We start from the raw sequence: 24387 nt of genomic DNA on the forward strand, positions 1-24387 counted from the left end.
CATCTGTAAGTTGCACTCTCATGACAAAGATTCATATCAGTTCTGTAGTGCAGATGAACTGAAAAATACTATTTCGTTTGTTTATCATTTTTACAGTGCAAACATTTGTAATAAAAAATAACTACACTTTGATTTCAATTACAACATAGACTATAATATATATGAAAATGTAGAAAAACATCCAAAATATTAATGCATTTCAATTCGCATTCTATTGTTTAACAGTGTGATTAAACCTGCCATTAATAGAGATTAAGTTTTTTTTAATTGCAATTAATTTTTTGATTAATCAACAGCCCTAATTATTTTGGTAATTTTTTTTCAAAATACTTGTCAGCAGGTATGTCTGTAACAATACAGACACACAAAAAATTCCTCCAGAAGTACAGAGCTAAAGAAACCCCCTATGAAAACCCAGTTCCTGTTTCTCTGTCCCTTTCCCGTCCCCCTCCCAGAACCCAGCCAGGACGTCAGACACCAGGACTCCTCCCACCCTAGAACCCAGTTTACACCCCCCAGAGCCCAGATGTGGCTAACCCCCAGCCCAGATACCCACTCTCCCCCCAGAGCCCAGCCAGGGCCCCCCTTTTCCCAGATACCCACACCGACTCCCCACCAAAGCCCAGCCATGGAACAGCCCACACACCTGCCCTCCTACCCCCCAGAGCCCAGCTGGGCCCCCACCTTGCCTAGACACCCTCTACTCCTCAAAGCCCAGGGAGAAACAGCCTGATGCTGGGACCCAGACTTTATGGAGTTTCCTGCACACTGCAATCTCCGTTCCCCAGGGTGTGCCAGGAACTGCTGCTGCTGGGAACTCTCTATCTCTCTCTCCCCCTGGCAGTGTCTTCTATGTGCACGCTGGGCTCTGCTGGATTCAGTGGCCCCCAGAAGCACTGCAGCCCATTTCTGTGGGAGAAAGGAAATTCTGCGCACACAACATTAAATTCTGCAAAATTCTGCATTGCGCAGTGGCACAGAATTCCCCCAGAGGTAATTAAGGGAAAAGAACTCTCTCCATTTCAATCACCTTCTCAGACAAGATCTGAGTAAATATATAGCGCGCTCTATGTACCCCAAGATCAGCTAAGTTGGTCTCTTAAGCCCAAAGGGTGAGAGTTCCAGAGTCATGAGCCCTCCACTGAGACCATCTTGCCTCCAAGCCAGTTGTCAGCTGGATAGTCCCAGCCAATCTCAACTGTCAGGTATGAATGTGAGGAGATAGGAAGTCTAAACTAACCAGGAATCAAATAAAGTTCGTAATGGTCAAAACCTACACACTGAATTGCCAGTCACAGTAGATTACAGAACAATGTTATGTGCCATGCATCATACATTATTAAGCGAGGAGCCACTACATTCTATTCTGCATTAGCTGAAGTTTCTGGGTGGCCTTTTAACTTATCCCAAGCAGACCACATTGCACCACTCAATCTAGAGCAATGGCTCTCAAACTTTCCAGTTTACTGTACTTCTTTCAGGAGTCTGATTTGTCTTGCATACCCCCAGGTTTCACCTCACTTAAAAAGTACTTGCTTACAAAATCAGACACAAAAATACAAAAAAGTGTCACAGTCACACTATTACTGAAAAACTGCTGACTGACACTCATTTTTACTACACCTCTACCTCGATATAATGCTGTCCTCGGGAGCCAAAAAACCATACCACGTTATAGGTGAAACTGAGTTATATTGAACTTGCTTTGATCCACCGGAGTGCGTAGCCCCGCTCCCCCGGGGCACTGCATTACCACGTTATATCCGAATTCGTGTTATATCAGGTTGCGTTATATCCGGGTAGAGGTGTATATAATTATAAAATAAACCAACTGGAATAAAAATACTGTACTTACATTTCAGTGTATAGTATATAGAGCAGTATAAACAAGTCATTATCAGTATGAAATTTTAGTTTGTACTGATTTCTCTACTGCTTTTTATGTAGCCTGTTGTATAACTAGGGAAATATCTAGATTAGTTGATGTATCCCCTGGAAGACCTCTGCGAACTCCCGGGGTACACGTACCCTTGGTTGAGAACCACTGATTTAGAGGTACCAAGGACATGAATGTCTCTGATGAAGTCTGTATCTGAGGCCTAGTCTACACTACGCGTTTAAATTGATTTTAGCAGTGTTAAACCGATTTAACGCCGCATTCGTCCACACTACAAGGCCCTTTATATCGATATAAAGGGCTCTTTACATTGGTTTCTGTACTCCTCCTCGACGAGAGGAGTAGCGCTAAAATCGATATTACCATATCGGATTAGGGTTAGTGTGGCCGCAAATCAACGGTATTGGCCTCCGGGAAGTATCCCACAGTGCACCACTGTGACCGCTCTGGACAGCAGTCTGAACTCCGATGCACTGGCCAGGTATACAGGAAAAGCCCCGTGAACTTTTGAATTTCATTTCTTGTTTGGCCAGCGTGGAGCTGTGATCAGCACAGGTGACCACACAGAGCTCATCAGCAGAGGTAACAATGCAGTCTCCTGAGAATCGAAAAAAGAGCTCCAGCATGGACCACACGGGAGGTACTGGATCGGATCGCTATATGGGGAGAGGATTCAGTGCTAACAGAACTCCGTTCCAAAAGAGGAAATGAAAAAATATTTGAAAAAATTTCTAAGGCTATGATGGCCAAAGGCCACACCAGGGACTCTGTGCAGCGCAGAGTGAAAGTTAAGGAGCTCAGACAAGCCTACCAGAAAACCAAAGCAGCAAATGGAAGGTCCGGGTCAGGGCCGAAAACATGCCGCTTCTACGCTGAGCTGCATGCAATTTTAGGGGGCTGTGCCACCACCACCCCACCCCGTCCGTGGATTCCGAGGTGGGGGTTGTAATCTGAACCATGGCTGAGGATTCTGCGGAGGGGGAAGATGAGGAGGAGAAGGAAGAGGAGGACAACCTTGCAGCGAGCACATAGCACTCCGTTAGCCCCAACAGCCAGGAGCTTTTTGTGACTCAGACAGAATTACCCTCCCAGCCCTCCCAAGCCACTAGCCCAGACAGTGAAGCCATGAAAGCGACCTCTGGTGAGTGTACCTTTGTAAATATAAAACATGGTTTAAAAGCAAGTGTTTTTTAATGATTGATTTGCCATGAGGGCTTGGGATGCATTGGCGGCCAGTAAAGTTACTGGAAAAGTTTGTTAACATGTCTGGGGATGGAGCGGAAATCCTCCAGGGACATCTCCATGAAGCGCTCCTGGAGGTACTCCAAAAGCCTTTGCAGAAGGTTTCCGGGCAAGGCAGCCTTGTTCTGTCCACCATGGTAGGACACTTTACCACACCATGCATGTAGCAAGTAATTGGGTATCATTGCATGACAAAGCATAGTTGCGTATGGTCCCGGTGATTGCTGGCATTCAAGAAACATCCGTTCTTTATCTCGCTCTGTTATCCTCAGCAGAGTGATATCGTTCACAGTAACCTGGTTGAAATTCAGGAATTTAATTAAGGGGACAGATGGCCATTTTCCTACTAGGCTGTTGCTTAAAAGAAATCCTTCCTTGCACGTAGCCAAGCGGGGGGAGGGGAGGAAGGATAGAGCGAAGCTTTTTTGCGTTTGGCTAGCAGGAATCGTCCCGGCTACCAGCCACGCAGTGGGGGGGCAGAAAGGGGGGTGATTAGCAGTGAACTTCCATGATACCAGCCATGCGGTGGGGGGCAGGGGTAAAGCAATCATCCTAGAGAATTGGATGGGGCGGGGGTTGGCTTCTGCTGCTGCATGTTAACAGGAAAGAAGCATCAGAAGCCACTGTGTATATGAAGGCTGGAGAAGCTGAAAGACAATGGCTTACCATGGCCACATGCAAGCTGAATTCTGATGCCCGGACCTGCATCTGTGAGATCTGTAACACCAGAGCTGCAGGCACTCAATATTAAGATGCAAAATGCGACCTTGTAGTGAAATCACATGTGCTACGTAAGGTGAACAGTGTTGTTCACTATGAAAGAGTTTAACCATTGTTTTGTAAAATGTATCTTTTTAAATACTTCTCTCCCTTTTTTCCCTCCCTCTTGCAGCTGCACATTTTTCAAGCCTCCCTACTCCATCCCGAAGGTTCCCTCCGATAAGGCGAAGGAAAAGACGACGCGAGACGAAATGTTGTCGGAAATCATGGAAGTAACCCGCAAAGGAAGAGCTCATCTGAATGAGTGGAAGGACGTGGTAGCAAAGTACAGGAAAGATGCCAGTGAATGTGAGGACAGGCGGGACGAACGTGAGGATAGGAGAGACGCTTGAGATGAGAGGTGGCTGCAGGAAGATCAGCAGTGGCGGGATGCAACGCTGGAGCTGCTGCGTGACCAAACTGATATCCTCCGACGTCTGGTGGATCTTCAGGAAGAGCAGCAGGGTCACAGAGTGCCGCTGCAGCCCCTGTGTAACCACCCTCACCACTCACCATGTTCCATATCTTCCTCACCCAGACGTGTAAGAACGCATGGGGGAAGGCTTCGTGAACCCGCCCACTCCACCCCAGTGGACAGTCCAACCAAAAGGCTGTCATTACATAGAAATGTATTTAAGGCCTTTTCCTTCCCTCCTATGCTCCTCCCAAACCACACCCGGGATACCTTGTCAGTTCTCTGCCTCTTTTTATAAATTACTTTTTAATAATGAATACATGATTTTTAAACGATAGTGACTTTATTTCCTTAAGCAAGCTGTAATCGAAGGGGGAGGGCGGGTTGCTTACAGGGAAGGAGTCAATCAAGGGGGGGGCGTTCATGAAGGGGAAACAAACACAGCAGTCACACCGTACCCTGGCCCATGATGAAACTCGTTTTCAAAGCTTCTCTGATGCGCACCACTTCCTGGTGTGCTCTTCTAATCGCCCTGGTGTCTGGCTGCGTGTAATCAGCGGCCAGGTGATTTGCCTCAGCCTCCCACCCCGCCATAAAGGTCTCCCCCTTACTCTCACACAGACTGTGGAGCACACAGCAAGCAGCAATAACAAAGGGGACATTGGTTTGGCTGAGGTCTGAGGGAGTCAGTAATGTGCACAAGCGAGTCTTTAAACGGCCAAATGCACATTCTGCCACCATTCTGCACTTGCTCAGCCTGTAGTTGAACAGCTCCTGATCTCTGTCCAGGCTGCCTGTGTATGGCTTCATGAGCCATGGCATCAGGGGGTAGGCTAGGTCCCCCAGGATAACGACAGGCATTTCAACATCCCCAACTGTTATTTTCTGGTCTGGGAAGCAATTCCCTTGCTGCAGCAGTTTAAACAGAGCAGTGCTTCTGAAAACATGAGCGTCATGAACCCTTCCTGGCCATCCCACGTGGATGTTGGTGAAACATCCCTTGTGATCCATCAGTGCTTTCAGCACCACTGAAAAGTACCTCTTGCGGTTTATGTACTGGGTGTCCTGGTGCCAAGATAGGGATATGGGTTCCATCTATCGCCCCACCACAGTTAGTGAATCCCATTGCAGCAAAGCCACCCACTATGACCTGCACGTTTCCCAGAGTCACAACCTTTCGTAGCAGCAGCTTAATGATTGCTTTGGCTACCTGCATCACAGCAGCCCCCACAGTAGATTTTCCCACTCCAAACTGATTCCCGGCTGACCGGTAGCTGTTTGGCGTTGCAAGCTTCCAGAGGGCTATTGCCACTCGCTTCTCCACTGTGAGGGCTGCTCTCATCTTGGTATTATGGCGTTTCAAGGCAGGGGAAAGTAAGTCACAAAGTTCCATGAAAGTGCCCTTGCGCATGCGAAAGTTTCGCAGCCACTGGGAATCGTCCCACACCTGCAAAACTATGCGATCCCACCAGTCTGTGCTTGTTTCCCGGGCCCAAAATCGGCGTTCAGTGGCTAGAACCTGCCCCATTACCAGCAGGATCTCCAAAGTGCAGGGGCCTGCGGTTTGAGATAATTCTGTGTCCATGTCCTCATCACTCTCGTCGCTGTGCTGCCGTAGCCGCCCTCTCCTGCTCGCCTGGCTTTGCAGGTCCTGGTTCAGCATAGACTGCATGAGAATGCGCGAGCTGTTTACAACGTCCACTATTGCGGTATTGATCTGAGCAGGGTCCATGCTTGCTGTGCTATGGCGTTCGCACAGTTCACCCAGGAAAAAGGCGCAAAATGGTTGTCTGCTGCTTTCATGAAGGGAGGGGTGAGGCTGTACCCAGAACCACCCGCGACAATTTTTGCCCCATCAGGCACTGGGCTCTCAACCCAGAATTCCAAGGGGGGCGGGACTGCTGGAACTATGGGATAGCTACGAGATAGCTACCCACAGTGCAACGCTCCAGAAATCGACGCTAGCCTCGGACCGTGGACGCACACTGTCAAATTAATGTGCTTACTGGGCCGCGTGCACTCGACTTTATACAATCCGTTTTATAAAACCAGTTTATGTAAAATCGGAATAATCTCTTAGTGTAGACGTACCCTGAAAGACTACAACCTTCTATCTGATGATGAAGGAAGAAAAGCACTCTCTGCTAGTTGCTATATGGACATGCAGAAACAGCTGGTGACCTAACATGACTCCTAGGTTCTTGGTCATAAAAGGTGGATAAACCCAAAAGATCTCCCTTATTGCTTCCCCCAAAACAATATCACCCATCTTAGCTGGATTGAGTTTCAGCCAGCCATCTCTCAAAAAGTAGCAATCTTCAGACAGTGGGACAGCTGATCAACTACATCATCTGAACCAGATGAAATGGAGATACAGAGCAGAGTGTCATCAGTATATTGATGGCACTGAAACCCAAACTGAATCCTTATCTCCCTTGCATGCAGACTGAGCAACAAAGGAGACAAAATAGAACCCTGCGGCACTTTGCTCAACAGAGGATTTGGAGCAGACGAGCTACTGCCCACTAACACCTTCTAAATATTTACCACCTTGAATCACTTTGCCAGTTTGCTAACTAAATGTATAAAAATTAAATACTAGAAAATAAAAATGAGTAAAATATAAACTAATGCACACTCCATATTTCATTCACCTCACCTTTCCACAGTGGTTTGATTGTCAAGTTGATCTTGGTTGAGTTTGTAGTCAGAGTTCTCAGCAACTGGCTTTCTATTACTTTCAAGGATATCATGTCCCTGTTTTAAAGCTAACCTCAAATCCTCCTGCAGAAAATGAAAAACATGTTTTAGAGGTCTTTCTAAAGAAATCTTGCCAAGTACCATAGATAAAGTGTTCTTTATAGGAAGAATAGCGAGAACAATTTAATAAAGTAATCTGGCTAAGCAGCAGTTCTGCAGAAAAGGACCTGGGGATTATAGTGGATGAGAAGTTGGATATGAGTCAGCAGTGTGTACTTGTTTCCAAGAAGGCTAACGGCATATTGGGCTGCATTAGTAAGACCATTGTCAGCAGAATGAGGGAAGTGATTATTCCCCTCTATTCGGCACTGGTGAAGCCACATCTGGAGTAGTGTGTCCAGTTTTGGGGCCCCCACTACAGAAAAGATGTGGACAAATTGGAGAGAGTCCAGTGGAGGGCAATGAAAATGATTAGAGGGCTGGGGCACATGATTTACAAGGAGAGGCTGAGGGAACTGGGTTTATTTAATCTGCAGAAGAGAAGAGTGAGGGGGGATTTGATAGCAGCCTTTAATTACCTGAAGGGGGGTTTCAAAGAGGATGGAGCGAGGCTGTTCACAGTGGTGGCAGATGACAGAACAAGGAGCAATGGTCTCAAGTTGCAGAGGGGGAGGTTTAGGTTGGATATTAGAAAACACTATTTCACTAGGAAGGTGGTGAAGCACTGGAACAGGTTACCTAGGGAGGTGGTGGAATCTCCTTCCTTAGAAGTTTTAAGGCCCAGCTTGACAAAGCCCTGGCTGGGATGATTTACTTGGGGTTGGTTCTGCTCTGAGCAGGGAGTTGGACTAGATGACCTCCTGAGGTCCCTTCCAACCCTGATACTCTATGATTCTATGATTAAAAGTAATGAATTAAAGGTACTCAAAGTTAAACCTCAACATTTTCCAAGCTTGTTCCAACCTCTCAAACCTGTGTTGGAAGTTTCATGATAACGGACACTTTCTCAAGATTTCAAGTGCATCTGGTTGTGCACAATTACGTGGAGATTTTCTGCTGCTATATTCTGAAGCTGCTGGCAAACTAGTTTTGGTTCAAGTTATTGATGTTTAAAAATATATATATATGTTATTGGGTTTGTCCATTCATAATCAGAATTTCATATATATGTGCACACATTACAACAAATAAAAAATGAAAATCTAGACAATCCCATTACTATATCTTTGGTTGTACAGCAATTTCCATTACAGAAACATAACATCATAATTTGTATGTGCTATATCTTGTTAGTCTCCAGGATTATTTTTGCAAGGAATAAAGATCCTTATTAAACTTCCAATATAGCCAGACAGCTTTAAGAAGATTTCAAAGATCTCACATTCTTAATATTATCTAAATATTTTCAAAAGCTCTCAATTTTTTCTGTTGTATTTTTATTGTTACTTATAATGAAAATAATGTGCTAACTAAAAGCAGGGGTACTTTCATACGACACACCTACCTTCATTTTGTCCTTCTTTTCACTATGTGCTGCAAGAAGGGAGCTGGTTGATTGTACATCATTTGGTAGCTCTGTTTCAGCCAATTCGGTTCCAAAGGACTGAAGCATTTGAGCTGTTTGCTTAACCATTAGGGCGAAACTTTCTATGGCCTTTTGGAATATATAAAACCATTAAAGACATTTCATCTTCCGACCACCACTCCCCCTCAATAGTAAAATGCAAACTTTAGACTACAACGAAAAGTTTGGCTTAAAAAAAGTTCTAAATAATATTTTGCTAGCAAGAGTTGTAAATAAAACACCTTCACCATTAGCTTCTTAACTGCATATTTTCTCTATGCTTACATCAGACGCATTCTCTGCACATTTTTATAATCTGAGTCATTTTTTAACTTGAGCTTTCCCCTTCTCTTGTAACAACAAATACCCAGCCCCTGCCTCCCAGCCCTCCACACAACAATATTCCTTTGCTCCAAAACCCTAAGAAAACCACTCCCAAAGTTATTACTTATGTTATTTCTTTAAGATAATTAAGTTCCACTGAGATAATCTCCTCACTCAGTTGATGTCAGCTTGCATTAATTATAATGTGTTTTCTAACTGACAGAGTATAACTCAGAAGGGCCCACTCAACCGCGAAAAATAAAAACAACAACTAAGGCTTACAGTGCGGTGAGAGAGCCATCTGTTATGACAATAATCCAGAGTGCCACCAAGGTCTTCTGTTAGCTGTGTTTTGTCAATATAACCATGCAATTCTGTTACTGAGCCCAGCATTATGATCTGCAACCACAAAGGAGTAGAATTAATATGACCAAATAAATGACAAGACTCATTAGGAATTTTCGGGCAAATCCTGCAGTCTTTACTCAGGCCATTGAAATCAAGGGAAGAAGCACAGGGTGGATTTGTTCCCTTTGTGTACAGAACAGCACACCAACTCAATAGTAGTTTATGCTGCAAGATGTTACAAATGTAATGACTACAGACACAACCACCAGCATTTTATTCAGATTGAACAGTATGCGTTAAGGCAGGCATATCTACTGTACAACGTACAATCTTTGCTTTTGGCACACTACATATGGCTATTTTCTGAAAGCTATGGTATTCGGTTAATTCACATCACACCAAGGACATCATAGGCATGTGGCTTAACTTGAGCGGAAAGGGTGAGACAAAAATTACAACACGCAACTGGAGTTTTGAATGATTGCTTTAGTTCCCAAATATAATCCAGTTTTGACTGAGGAAGATGTCCCCCTAGTTAGGGTAAAAAGAAGTTTTTAAGAAAGTCATCACAGCCATATGACAAATCGTCCAGTGATACTATATTATGGGCCAGACGTAAAAAATCCAGGCTCCACTTTTCAGAAAAATATTGTGAGTGCAAGTTTTTACCCACAATTTCAATGGCTATAAACTGATGTAGCTTAGACAGCTTTGGTATCTACTTTATGATTGCATTCAGGTACTTGGACATTTAAATAACATTAATTGTTCTCACGAATAATCATGGGCAAGAAAACAATGGCGGCTGGGTTGAAAAATCAGACCCTGTAGCTGTGTATCATTAAAAATTACATTACATATAAGATGTTTTAGTTAGGAGGAACTGGAGTGTTAGCAAACAAATGATATTCAGCAATATGAGTTTGAAAACAGATGGGAATGAAATCATCCTCCTGCTGCTCAATGATGTAAACATACAAGATCTGCCACTACACAATAGATATAAATGAACAAAATAGTTTTTTAAAAGTACATACACTATATTTTACATAAAGCCGTACATTTATAAATGTTAATATTAACTCTAGGGTTTAGCTAAGTGCTTGATATTAGATTACTCATTTTATGTTTACTCCCATGTTAAAATACTCTTTTGTCTAAAAACACTCCCTGGGAACAAAATACCAACACGGAACAGCATAGACAAATTGTTAAAGTAACATGTAAGCATTTCTTTTCCATTTGCTAATGTGCACATTGTCCACATTAAGTATCTTAACAGATCACTGCTAGTATAGTTGAGGCACAGAAATACTTACAGGTACCTTCATTTTAAATTCATCTCTGTTGAATTTGAAAGCGAGGTCTGAGAGAGTTCGGTGGATAAATCCTGTTGGGCGCAGAACAAGGACCAGCTGCAGGTTTCCTGGGAAAGATGCCTGTAAGTATCATTAAACAGGTGTGTCCCATTAATTTCTGTATTCCTGGGTTCTATAAATGTATCTTTAGACCAGGGGTCGGCAACCTTTCAGAAGTGGCGTGCCGAGTCTTCATTTTTTCACTCTAATTTAAGGTTTCATGTGCCAGTAATACATTTTAATGTTTTTAGAAGATCTCTTCTATTTCTATTGTTGTATGTAAAGTAAATAAGATTTTTAAAATGTTTAAGAATCTTCATTTAAAATTAAATTAAAATGCTGAGTCCCCCGGACTGGTGGCCAGGACCCGGGCAGTGTGAGTGCCACTGAAAATCAGTTTGCGTGTCACCTTTGGCTGCCTACCCCTGCTTTAGACTATATGAAACCCATGCTAAACCATGTCCTGACTGTACCAAAGGCCTACACAAATGCTTCACTGAATAAAAACTCAAGGCCTGTAATCAGAACATTTTAGAATCCGCTCATCTATGAGAATTAGGATTTAACTATTTTTCACCTTGGACTGTGAAGTGTTTGGATGATGAATTATACTGTCCAGAGCAATTATTACGGCTATGTAGTTGAAATAAATGTTATAGTTCAAGGACAGTAGATTGACAAAAAGGAGGCTTATTAAAACTTACAGGTGTAGTTCTTTTACAGTTACCTTTTTCCATTACCATTTGAATGCATTATGATTATCTTTTCTGGTCTGTTTGTATACCTTACCTATTGCTAGCCATGTGAACTATTACCACCATAATTGAGTATCAGAGGGGTAGCCGTGTTAGTCTGGATCTGTAAAAGCAGCAAAGAGTCCTGTGGCACCTTACAGACTAACAGACGTTTTGGAGCATGAGCTTTCGTGGGTGAATACCCACTTCATCAGATGCATGTAGTGAAAATTTCCAGGGGCAGGTATATATATGCAGGCAAGCTAGAGATAATGAAGTAGTTCAATCAGGGAGGATGAGGCCCTGGTTCTAGCAGTTGAGGTGTGAAAACCAAGGGAGGAGAAACTGGTTTTGTAATTGGCAAGCCATTCACAGTCTTTGTTTAATCCTGAGCTGATGGTATCAAATTTGCAGATGAACTGAAGCTCAGCAGTTTCTCTTTGAAGTCTGGTCCTGAAGTTTTTTTGCTGCAGGATGGCCACCTTAAGATCTGCTATAGTGTGGCCAGGGAGGTTGAAGTGTTCTCCTACAGGTTTTTGTATATTGCCATTCCTAATATCTGATTTGTGTCCATTTATCCTTTTCCGTAGCAACTGTCCAGTTTGGCCGATGTACATAGAGGGGCATTGCTGGCATATGATGGCATATATTACATTGGTGGACGTGCAGATGAATGAACCGGTGATGGTGTGGCTGATCTGGTTAGGTGATGGTGTTGCTGGTGTAGATATCGTGTTGGCATTGAGGTTTGTTGCATGGATTGGTTCCTGAGCTAGAGTTACTATGGTACGGTGTGCAGTTACTGGTGAGAATGTGTTTCAGGTTGGCAGGTTGCCTGTGGGCGAGGACTGGCCTGCCACCCAAGGCCTATGAAAGTGTGGGATCATTGTCCAGGATGGGTTGTAGGTCCCTGATGATGCGTTGGAGAGGTTTTAGCTGGGGACTGTATGTGATGGCCAGGGGAGTCCTGTTGGTTTCTTTCTTGTGTTTGTCTTGCAGTAGGAGGCTTCTGGGTACACGTCTGGCTCTGTTGATCTGTTTCCTTATTTCCTCGTGCAGGTATTGTAGTTTTGAGAATGCTTGGTGGAGATTTTGTAGGTGTTGGTCTCTGTCTGAGGGGTTAGAGCAGATGCGGCTGTACCTCAGTGCTTGGCTGTAGACAATGGATCGTGTGATGTGCCCGGGATGGAAGCTGGAGGCATGAAGGTCGGCATAGCGGTCGGTAGGTTTTCGGTATAGGGTGGTGGTAATGTGACCAGCACTTATTTGCACCGTGGTGTCTGGGAAGTGGACCTCCCATGTAGATTGGTCCAGGCTGAGGCTGATGGTGGGGTAGAAGCTGTTGAAATCGTGGTGGAATTTTTCCAGAGACTCCTTCCCATGGATCCAGATGATGAACATGTCATCAATGTAGCGTCGGTAGAGAAGGGGCGTGAGTGGACGAGAGCTGAGGAAGCGTTGTTCCAGGTCGGTCATAAAAATATTGGCATACTGTGGGGCCATGTGGGTGCCCATAGCTGTGCCACTGATCTGGAGATATATATTGTCATCAAATTTGAAATAGTTGTGTGTGAGGATAAAGGCACAGAGCTCAGCAGCCAGTTGTGCTGTAGCATCATCAGGGATACTGTTCCTGACAGCTTGTATTCCATCTGTGTGTGGGATGTTCGTGTAGAGAGCCTTACATCCATGGTGGCTAGGATGGTGTTTTCTGGAAGGTCACCAATGCATTGTAGTTTCCTCAGGAAATCAGTGGTGTCACGGAGATAGCTGGGAGTGCTGGTGGCATAGGGTCTGAGTAGAGAGTCCACATATCCAGACAGTCCTTCAGTGAGAGTGCCAATGCCCGAGATGATGGGGCGTCCAGGATTTCCGGGTTTGTGGAACTTGGGTAGTTGATAGAATAACCCTGGTCGGGGCTCTAAGGGTATGTTGATTTGTTCCGGTGTTAGTGTAGGGAGCGTCCTGAGTAGATGTTGCAGTTTCTTAGTGTATTCCTCAGTGGGATCTGAGGGAAGTGGCCTGTAGAATTTGGTGTTGGAGAGTTGTCTGGCAGCCTCCTTTTGGTAGTCAGACCTGTTCATGATGACAACAGCACCTCCTTTATCAGCCTCTTTGATGATAATGTCTGGGTGGTTTCTGAGGCTGTGGATGGCATTGCGTTCTGCACGACTTAGGTTATGAGGCAAGCGATGTTGTTTTTCCACAATTTCTGCCCGTGCACGTCAGCGGAAGCATTCAATGTAGAGGTCCAGACTATCATTTCGACCCTCAGGAGGAGTCCATGTGGAGTTCTTCTTCTTGTGCTGTTGGTGGGAGGGTACCTGTGTATCAGTGCGCTGTTCAGTGTTGTCCTGAAAGTATTCTTTGAGTCGGAGACGGCGGAAGTAGGCTTCCAGATTGCTGCAGAACTGTATCATGTTGGTGAGGGTGACAGGGCAGAAAGAGTCCCCGAGATAGGACAGACTTTTCTTCTGGGCTGAGTGTGTAGTTGGATAGATTGACAATATTGCTGGGTGGGTTAGGGGTACCACGGTTGTGGCCCCATGAGGTAGGTAGGAGTTTAGACAGCTTACAGTCCTTTTTCCTTTGTAGAGAGGTGAAGTGATTAGTGTAGATCTCCTGTCTTATTTTAGTGAAGTCCGTTTGTATGGAAGTTTGGTTATTAATGAGAGTCTCCAGCTTGGAGAGCTCTTTTTTGATGTTTTCCTGTTTGCTGTATAGGATGCTGATCAGGTGGTTCCTCAGTTTCTTTGATAGAGTATGGCATAATCTCTCACTGTGGTCTGTGTAGTATGTAGATAGCAGTGGATTTTTTACCTTTAGTCCATTTGGTATGATGTCCATCCGTTTGCATTTGGAAAGGAAGATGATATCTGTCTGTATTTGTGCAAGTTTCTTCATGAGGTTGATGGATTTCCACTCCATAACTGACTCTCTCAGGCATTAGCTTAAAAGAGACCACCACAGCCAGTCTATCTGAAACAATGCTATCAAGATAAGTTTTGTTCCCTGCTGCTTAGACTAAGTCACTCCACACTCAAAACTGCCCAATAGTTTCCCCTCTCCTTCTGCATTAAGTGTAAGCTCTGTACAACTCTACTTTTGCCTACAAATTTGCTCTCATCTCCACTTGCCTCCATTTCTCCTATCTGTACACTCCCTTTCCCAGCTGTAAATGGCACTCCGTATAGCAGCGAAGGAGGCAGCACTTGAAGGAATATGTAAATCTTTTTACCTGAAGTGGTAACATAAGAGAACTGCTACTGTAAACAATGCTGGATGGGTGCCTGCTGTTCCTCTTTATCTGAGCTCATATCAACACTAGCTAGATAACTGCACTCTTTTTATGCCTTTTTCAGAAAGTTCTGGTGACTTGCAGAGACAAGGACATGACAAAAGAGACATTCCTAAAACACATTTTAACTTCATGAACTAGCCAACTTTAGAATGAGCAAAGACAAAAGGACAGAAAAAACCCACGTCACCCCAGTCCAGCAGCATATTTGTTATGAAGCCCACTGTATAGTAAGCAGACATAACAAACCACACAGTGTTTTCTTAATAGTGCTCCATGACAACTTATTAAGAAGATAAACCATGGATTAATTTAATATGTTGTTACTATGGGTTAATGTTCATTTGTTGTACGTCAAATTTTTCACAATGTAAGAGAGAGAGAGGAGAAAAATATAGAACAATTTTACTTAAAAAGTTAACATTTTATACTCAGGGCACAGCTATGGATTTCCAGGTCAGAAAATGAGAAAATTGGTAGAAAGAGTCCTACAATATGCAGGAAAAAAAATTACTGTACATTCTTTTTTATACAACACTACCAAATCCTTGGCCACCCAGGCTGCTATTATTCATGCTGTGATGGTACTCATAACATGGTACATCTTCTCCACACACACATCAAGACAGAGTCTCTGTCCCAAACAGCTCACAACTTAGGACTTCACTTTATCACTATGGTGCCCGCTGTGGCCATTTGGGACATCACACCAGCACCATGGACAGACCTTGGAGCAAGGGACTAAAAACACACCCCTCTACCGACTGAATCGCCATTAGCTATTAGCAGTAAATACAGTGGAACAGCTTGAATGCCACCCAGTAGATGGCAATGGTACACAGACATATCAATTCACTGCAATACCAGTAAATAGCAGCATCGCATATTAACATCCTTACAGGCAGTATTAATCCATGAAGTGAGTCATTCCAGGAATAATGTTACCCTCCCATAGATAGGTTGGATATTTGTAGGATAGCCATGCATGTGAAAGAAAGACCTCGTATCTTCCTCTGCTGTCCATCATTAAGTGTCAGAAGAAAGTTCCTGAAACTTCTTCAGTTCAACATTTCCATCAGTTCTGTCATTTAAGAAGATAAATTTTCCTGGAACCACATCTCTTTCTGGCAATTGATGCAGTGAAATTACTGCAGCCAAGATGTGCTGTCACTATCAGAGCACTAATGGAAGGTAAACATTGCCAAAAAAAGTCAGCATTCACAATATATAAATGTTTGACCTCAGAGGATCTAAATATTCACATCCATGTGCAACTGACGTAACACTTCCTCCACATACAGTATATTCCATGACCAGAACCCCTTCGGTGTGCAGGTGACTGAAACCATCTTGTATGTGTACATACTACTGACAATGGTGTTAAGAAATATTTGTGTAATAGTAATAATAATTTATATAGTGCCTCTCCTACAATGCTTCCCAAACCATATATTACATCTACCACCACTGAAATGTAGCCACCTGTGGAGTGGAAGACAGCAGCCAGCTATTCTTATTATTTAAATTATGGCTCAAAGGCCCCAATCAGAATTGCTGGCCCATTATGTGGGGTGCTGTACAAATACATAGGAAAACTGTTCCTGCCCTGAAAACGTACAATCTAATATTAAATAAGATGAAACAAGGAAGTCTTAAAAACTACAGGAAGGAAGGAGGACAAGGGCAATGAACATAAGATTATGTGGCTAAACAGAGTTCTAGCTGAACAACAGCTAACCTATCTTCTACTCATAGTTATAAATAAAAATAAAATTAGCTATTACCTGCTGAACAACTTAGTCATCACTGATATGTTGTGGATATTACAACAGAAGTGGGTCTGATGGAGGGATTTGAATGAAGAGAGCGTAGTGACCTTACAGATTTGTTCAGGGCATAAAACTTTGCACATTGATGACAGGCGGGGACATTCTGGCATGTGACAACTCTTACAAAAAGTGCCATAGAACATTTAGCGCCTGCACAAAATGGACAGGAACTCTGTTTTCAAGGTCTCATTTGAAGCACAAACTGAATACTATGCATTTTATTATCTGTCTCATATGTCTGAAAGCTGACTCGATCTGCTAAGAATTTAACTAGCAATTCCAGGGAGCATAGGTTTCCCAAACCTAGGGCCTGACCCCATCCCATTGTGCTTCCATTCAGGTCAATGGCAAAGCTCCCTTTGAGTTCAGTGGGAGCAGAATCAGACCCAAAGTCAACTGGAGTTTTACTACTGACTTCAGTAGAAGCAGTATTGGCTCCTGATGCCTAACCACTACCGAAACCTCAGCAGCAGTAAAACAAGTTAATACACAGAATGTCCAAGAATTTACTATATGTGCTTCTCAACATCACAGAAGGCAATGCGGTATTTCGACTGTATGATATCCATTTTTGTGATGCTCAAGCAGAATGCTACAAACCATGAAATGAGGTTGCACTGAATAGTATTTCAAACAGTTGAATTAGGTACTTAATGTTCTGTGACTAATGTACATTGTTACTAATAGTCTCTTTACTTAACTCACACTACAGTAGCCTTCTCATAGAAACAGGGTTGGTTTTTTTTTATTAGATGGTTTTATTGATCCAAGTGATGTTTCTTGAAGGTAGGACAGTAACTCCTCACTTAAAGTCGTCCCAGTTAACGTTGTTACGTTGCTGATCAATTAGAGAACATGATCGTTTAAAGTTGCACAATGCTCTCTTATAACGTTGTTTGGCAGCCGCCTGCTTTGTCCACTGCTTGCAGAAAGAGCAGCCCACTGGAGCTAGCTGGTGGGGGCTTGGAACCAGGGTGGACCAGCAGCCCCCCTATCAGCTCCCCTAAGATCCCTATGTGGCAGCCGCCCAGCAGGCTATCAATTGCCGGGCAGTTCAGCTGTCCCTCCCCTGACTGCCCCGTGCTGCTCCTGCCCTCGGCCTTGGAACTGCTCCCAGGAGCCTCCTGCTTGCTGTACAAAGGGGAAGGGAAGAGGAGGACTAATGTCAGGGTGTCCCCTTCCCCCTACTCCTGCCCCCATGCTTCCCTCATCTCCATAGACCACGGAGGAGACATGACAGGGCTCAGGACAGAAGGAGCTAGCTGGCAGCAGGGGCTCTCTCAACTTGCTGGTCTACTTAAAAAGGCAGTGTATTTAGAGCGGGGTCAGTATACTTAAACGGCCAATGTGCATCTCTCTCTCTCTCTCTCTATCACACACACACACACTCCATTTGTGCTGCTCTGTAGAGTGTGAGGCTACAGTAACGTGTTAACTCTTGAGGACTCGGCTGCTTTAGTTCATCATTTAGCAGTAAGGCATTCCCTGGGAAATATCTCACCCTCTGACTTCACCACTTCAACCAAGCTTCACAATCATCATTGCTGTGCATGCTATTAAATTGTTTGTTAAAAACTTATACTGTACTTACATAATATAGTCTTTTGTCTGGTGAAAACATTTCCTCAGAACCTGACCCCCCCATTGACATTAATTCTTACGGGGAAATTGGATTCACTTAGCATTGTTTTGCTTAAAGTCACATTTTTCAGGAACATAACTACAACGTTAAGCGAGGAGTTACTGTATAGTTTCAGTGTACATGAGAATCTGAAATTTCTTGCAAGGTAGTCTCACACCTATTACCCACAGCTATCAATAAGGAAAAAGAAAAAGAAACCCTAAATAACCAGGAATAATTTCCACAAATAGTATCTTCCAAGTCTAAAATCTTTAATTAACCTGTTTAACATTTTCCCCTAAAATGTTATTTCAGGAAGCATACTCTGCAGCCCTTTTAGAGGGACACAATTCAGTTTAGGATCAAAATTCAGGGTTTGTAATTTCTGAATTGATTTTATTTCATTAAATTAAAAATAATTCAGAGTGAGAACAGTTATTGTTTTTAAAATTTAAAAACATTCCCTGCACTGTTGTGAACCATTATGCTGGTATAGAAGAACCAAAAGTTGAAAGTACCTACAAACATAAATAGTAATGACCAGCCTAATTTTATTGTCCAAGCAGAGTGAAATTCCCAAAGTAAACAAATAGCATAACATGATGAAAAGATACCTATTTTAAATTATTTCTTTTTAATAATCTGTTCTGTATAAAGTTAACATTATAAAATACCTACGAGGAAGAGCTCTGTGTGCAGTTTGAAAGCTTGTCTCTCTCGCCAACAGAAGCTGGTCCAATAAAAGATATTACCTTACTCTATGACTAAATCATGACAGAATCTCTTTAATCTCTTATGTTTAACATTCTCACAGTGGCTCCTCACTTCTGACTAGGATGGCAACGCTGTGCAAGACTCCTTCTCCAAAATCCATGTTTGTGCTCTACATTGTGTAGGCTAACAAAGACGTTTCTGAGTGGCTCTTATTTTGTGGTATGTGCTTACACAGCAGCTAGAACTATACCTCCCAGCAGAGGTGGACACACTCGTGCTAGCAGAGCTTGAGCTAGCATGCTAAAAATAGCAGTGTAGACACTGTGGCTTGTGCTTTCAAGCTTAGGGGGTCAGATGGGCTCCAGCTCAAGCTGCAATGTCCATACTGCTATTATTAGCATGCTAGCTCGAGCCTCTCTAGTGTGGGTCTGTCTAACAGAGCAGGAATGCTCACTCCCAGCTGCAATATTGATATACCCCTAGAGGCTACAATAAACCGCTTATACCGGCCTAGAAGAATCCGGAATCCATTCCATGATTTACATTCTCTCCTATTACCACAGTAAACAGCTGCTACATCACTGGACTAGCCCACTCCCTGTAGTATTTATATGCACAGTGAAGCCAAAAAGAAGGTTTTGAAGGGAAATCATACTGAAAAGGATGCCAACTTTCTTGGTAAGTAAAAGATGAAGGGAATCTCCTCTTGTATGTCTGAGTCAGTGTTGCTAGATCCTGCCACAGTTATGAAGCTGTTAAAAAAAAGGTGGCCATTTGTAACACTGAATCAATACAAACAAGTTAGATACACTCGCAGAATGCGTATACACACACACACACACACGTTAAAGCTCAATTATACAGAGGTCTGATGAGGCCCACACACCACCTTTGGATAGCCTTGATGGTCATCAGTTTTTCAGATTATGCAAAATCCTTTAAAAAAAATCATACTTCTGGCTGAAATGTTCATCAGCTCTGATGGTCAGAAATAACCTCTAAGATGACTAGAAATGAAAGAGAGCAGAGAAAAAAATACTCTCTCGGCGGTTGTTCGACAGCATTTTGTACAGAGACAGATTAACTGTTAGCCTTGTATAGTTAGGTGGGTCCCAATCTTGCAAGCAGATTCCATGCAGGTGGCTGGGGTGGGCCCTTATGGAGTCCACTGGCTTCAATAGTGGGGGTCATCCACATGGAGCATTGGAACCTTAGTTAGCTTCAGCTTGTGTGCGTATGAGCTTTTCATATAGCAAAGGAGAGAAAAAATAAATATAAAAAATATTGCAAAACTACACAAACTGGCTGAGGGATTCAGTGGTTAACACAGCCCGATACTACTTTTAGTTCCACTGGATAATCTATTCCATTTGTTCATTTAAAACACACACACACACACACACCCCTCCATCTCCCTACCTTATTGTGTATCTATAGATTCCTGGCTTTGACACCATCCATTGTCCAGTCCAATGGAGAACAGCAAGGCCTTTCAGATTTGGGGAAAAAAATTTTTTTGACATACAGTACACCCACTAAATCAGAGCTTTCCAGTAAATGAAGATCAATTATGTTCCCAGGTACTGTACCATGCTTTCTTTTGTCCTCTGAGTGTCCCACATCTGGAGCACTGAAGAGCAGCCAACTGGCTGAATGAAAGAGGAGCAGCCCACTTACTGGCTTCCTCAAGGCTTCTGTTAAGTGCTGGGAAGTAGGCTGCTCCTCTCCAGCTGGCCAGACTTGCAGAAGCCACCTTTGAGCTGCTCCCTTCCTCTTAAGGGACGGGAAGCTTCCAACTATGCCCCAGTTTGTGGAAAGCTAAAAGTACCTACAAACAAAAATCAAACCCAGCTATGTTTAAAGCAGAATTCAAAGTGAATAAATTTATATATAATTTTAATGATAGCTTAGAAGGTTATTGAAATGCAAGCTTCCTATGGCACCAAAACTCACCTTAGGATTAAGGAACTCTTGTGGAGGGTTGATAAAGAAGCATTCTATGCTTCATTACTATGCTGGATACTAAGATGATGAGCTACTGTAGAATGGGTATAGTAAACATCACCCGGGAAGAGCAGAATTTCCACTTTCTATAGCTGACAGATTCACAGTTCATCAATCCATGTTTTCCCCAACGAACTACAATACAACTTGATCTGCTGCCCAAGAGCTCAGAAAGCCTCAGGCTGCCACTGCTTTCCTTTGGTCTACTCTGACAGATAACTGGCTAATCCAAAAGACAGTTTTTAAGACTTCTCACTTATCAACTGAATAAATAACTGCATTCAGAGATGACATCTGACAAGTATGTGAACCAATATGAGAGAGGGCTAGAAACTGACTATAGCATCACGTATTTCACATGACAAGGTCAGATCCATATTTTAGTTATTTAAAATATTTGGACTAGAATGAGTAGTCGTGAAATCTCATTTTATGTATAGTACCTCAATATATCTACATTTCTCTGTAATAACCCAAAATGTTATGCAATTTCAGTCCTTCTACATTCACTTATATGTAGCAAGTCAGAAGACATATGCCAGAATTCTTGTATATAAAGTAGCAAGCAGATACTTCTATTGAAACTACATTAACAGTGTAAATTGCCCAAATCACCCAACATGGTTTAATGGCAGATTCCTGCGCAAGATGAGCTCTCTTATATGGGCTTATTGTTGGGAAGTTTGAGTTAGATGGGCTTAGGGGAATATCTTTAAATTTGAAATTCTAGTCAGTCAGTTTAAAAAACATAATTAAAAGTAGTTCTAGGCACCAGGTCTGTCCTCAAGTTTCCCTGGTAATGCTTGTAGCTTTACAACCCCATTTAAAAAGTATTTTTCTCTCCTTTTTTTGTGTTAAAAACCCATGTAATAAAAGAGAAAATTGACTGACTATATCAGGGAAATAGTGAAAATGTCTCTACACAAAATGCTGTTAAATTCACAATGTAAACAAAAATAAATAATAATTACACTTCTCTCAATGTAACTAACAAATTTTTGTATCTTATCTTTAAAAAACTCTAAGTTTTACACAAATCAGAAATATCTCAACAGATACAAAACAATACACAGACAGAAAATGAACATAATGGTATTCTTCACTGCTGACAATCACTGCCACTCCTAAGATACCACAATGCCTATAAAATATCAGCTGCTGAATGAAGAGGAGCTGGTTTAAACTCAGTCCATGCAAGCCCAAAGTGATGGTGGTTGGTTGTGGGGGACATGCTGTGAAGAACTAGCTGAAACACTTTCCCTCAACTCCCAGCCCCATGAAGTCATACGGCCCCCACTCACCAAAATGGTTCAACAGGACGACTCCTGTTTGACTCATCACTAAGCTTGTATGACTATGTAACACCAGTTACTAAAAACATCTTTTATCTCCAGCTCAGTAGAAAATTTCACTCTCTCTGGGCCAGGCCTTGGCCACAGAGATTAATATCTAGATTATTACAATTCACTGTATCCTAAGCTGACTGTAAAAACAATGCAAAGGCTCTAGATAGTACAAAATGTGACTGCCAGGTTCGTCCATGGGTTTTTAGGCTGTGGTCATGTTTGGCACATGGCTTGCCAGGCTAAGACACCTGACAGGCCAGGATGGTTTGTTTACCTGCCACATCCACAGGTTCAGACAACCGCGGCACCCACTGGCTGCGGTTCGCCGTCCCAGACCAATGGGGCCTGCAAAGCGGCGTGGGCCGAGGGACGTGCCGGCCACCAGTTCCTGCAGCTCCCATTGGCTGAACCTGTGGACGCGGCAGGTCAACAAACCGGCCTGGCCTGCCAAAGTGTTTACCCTGGTGAGACGCATGCCAAATGTTGCCAATCCCTGCTCTAGTCCCTTCATTGATCACCAGTCCACTTCTGCTGCCAGTTTAAGGCCTGGGTCTAATCTTCAAATTAATTAACAGATCAAGCCCCAGTTACATGGGAGACTGCTATGAACCACTAAGAGAGCTGCAGTCCTACAGGACAACGCAGCTCACAAAGCCCAATATGAAAGGCATAAGAAGTGGATACAAAGCATTCTTAGTCAAGGGGAACCAGACATGGAACAAACTTCCAGAGCAGATTAGATGAATCCAGAGTCTGGTCACCTTTAGGAAACGCTGCAAAGCGTTACTGTTTGATAACACCTTTCTATCATAAAGAGAGGGCACACACATAAGTCACCCCCTTCACCCCATCGAACAACAAAACTTAAAAAAAAACATACCGCAAGTTATATTCTTATAAACCGAAGGCGAGCCAGAGACACTGAGAAATCCATCAGGGACTTCACCACTGCTAACAGACTTTTGAAGGAAGACACCTCAGATATGCGGCTTTTAGATGGCAGTATAAAACCCTAAAATACGATAGGAAAAGAGATCCACTTTTCAACTCTGGTGTGAGGGCCCGTCTTTTCTGAGATTAGTTGATAATCTCTTCTCTCAGCACTCACTATCCAGGGGTGTTACATAAAACTCCACAGGTAAAATATTTTGCTTCTAATTGAATCCCCAGTCAGAAGTCTTGCCTTGTTTGCACAATCTTATCCAACTACTCAGGTTTTGAGAGCAGAATAGTTAAACAGGGCTGTGATGGGGGTGTTCACTCCACGCTACCCTGAAGAGGTTAAGGTGGCTCAGAAGGAGCTAATCAACCCAGTAGGCTTCACCAGGGGAGAGATTTAGGCTTGACGGACAAATCCTAACTGGAGGTGGATCCCATTTGGACAGAAGTAGGAGAGGGCTTGTGTGAAGCCAGGAAATGAGAGCAGAAGGGGGCTGTAGAGGGGAGGTCTGCAGTCACTCTGTGGGCCTAGTGAAGAGAAAAGGAGGACACCCAGAAGTGGAGCACAAGCCCTGGCATCCTGACCTTGAGGGAAGGGTTTACCTAGAGGGGTGGTGTAGAAGAAAGCTTGTGGAGGGTGGAGTAGGAAAAGGCCCCAGGGAAACAGGAGCAAAGGTTGAGATGGTGCAGACCTTGGCTGCTGATAGTAGGGTCCCTAGACTACTAGGCGAGCCCAGATTCTCCTACCAGCCACTAGGAAAGTCATACATTTGTGTCATGGCACCCAGACAGCTAGTCCAGGAAGACACTGTTACCTCGGAAGGGAGAACTGTATAGTGACCTGGCCAGAGGGCCAAGCCATGAAAAGGAAGCACTGTGACTCAGAGAGCAAGAGGGGGCTGAGGTACAAGCTGAGAGAATACTGGGCAGAGCTAATTCCCAGATGCACCCATGCGATGCCGCCTGAGCAGGAAGCGTGCCCCACTACAAATTGATGGATAATGGGGGCAAGAAGGTCGCCTCAACATAAGGGGAGTGTGAAGGCCGGTAGCAGGAAAAGGACAGGGAAAGGAAGCTATGTAGCCCACTGTGCATGGAGGCTTTCTTTGCAGAGGGCAGATATACTCTCCTGAGCTGGGCCCCAGAGTTGAGGCTTCCACTGAAGGTGGTTGACAGACAGAGGATCAAGGCCCTACTTCATGCAGGTAACATAAAATCCCTCCTGAGCAGATAAAGATTCAGTGTATCTGCAAGGGGTTAAGAAGCTCAAATAACCTGGTTGGAACCTGACCAAA

The 24387-nt window shown here is 43.5% G+C and overlaps 1 protein-coding gene across 10 annotated transcripts in view; it reads right to left on the reverse strand.

Moving 5' to 3' along the window:
• The window catches only part of MCF2L (MCF.2 cell line derived transforming sequence like), a 280436-nt gene that overhangs the window by 37193 nt on the left and 218856 nt on the right, over nucleotides 1–24387 (reverse strand). For all 10 annotated transcript variants that reach the window (XM_050947239.1, XM_050947250.1, XM_050947219.1 and 7 more), the window contains 4 exons: nucleotides 10569–10688; nucleotides 9184–9300; nucleotides 8518–8667; nucleotides 6973–7097 (listed from right to left, as the gene is read on the reverse strand). In XM_050947239.1, the coding sequence (XP_050803196.1) occupies nucleotides 6973–7097; nucleotides 8518–8667; nucleotides 9184–9300; nucleotides 10569–10688 (512 nt within the window). The remainder of the gene's footprint in view (nucleotides 1–6972; nucleotides 7098–8517; nucleotides 8668–9183; nucleotides 9301–10568; nucleotides 10689–24387) is intronic.

Source organism: Gopherus flavomarginatus, chromosome 1 (genome assembly GCF_025201925.1).
Source record: "Gopherus flavomarginatus isolate rGopFla2 chromosome 1, rGopFla2.mat.asm, whole genome shotgun sequence".
Lineage (NCBI taxonomy): Eukaryota > Metazoa > Chordata > Testudines > Testudinidae > Gopherus > Gopherus flavomarginatus.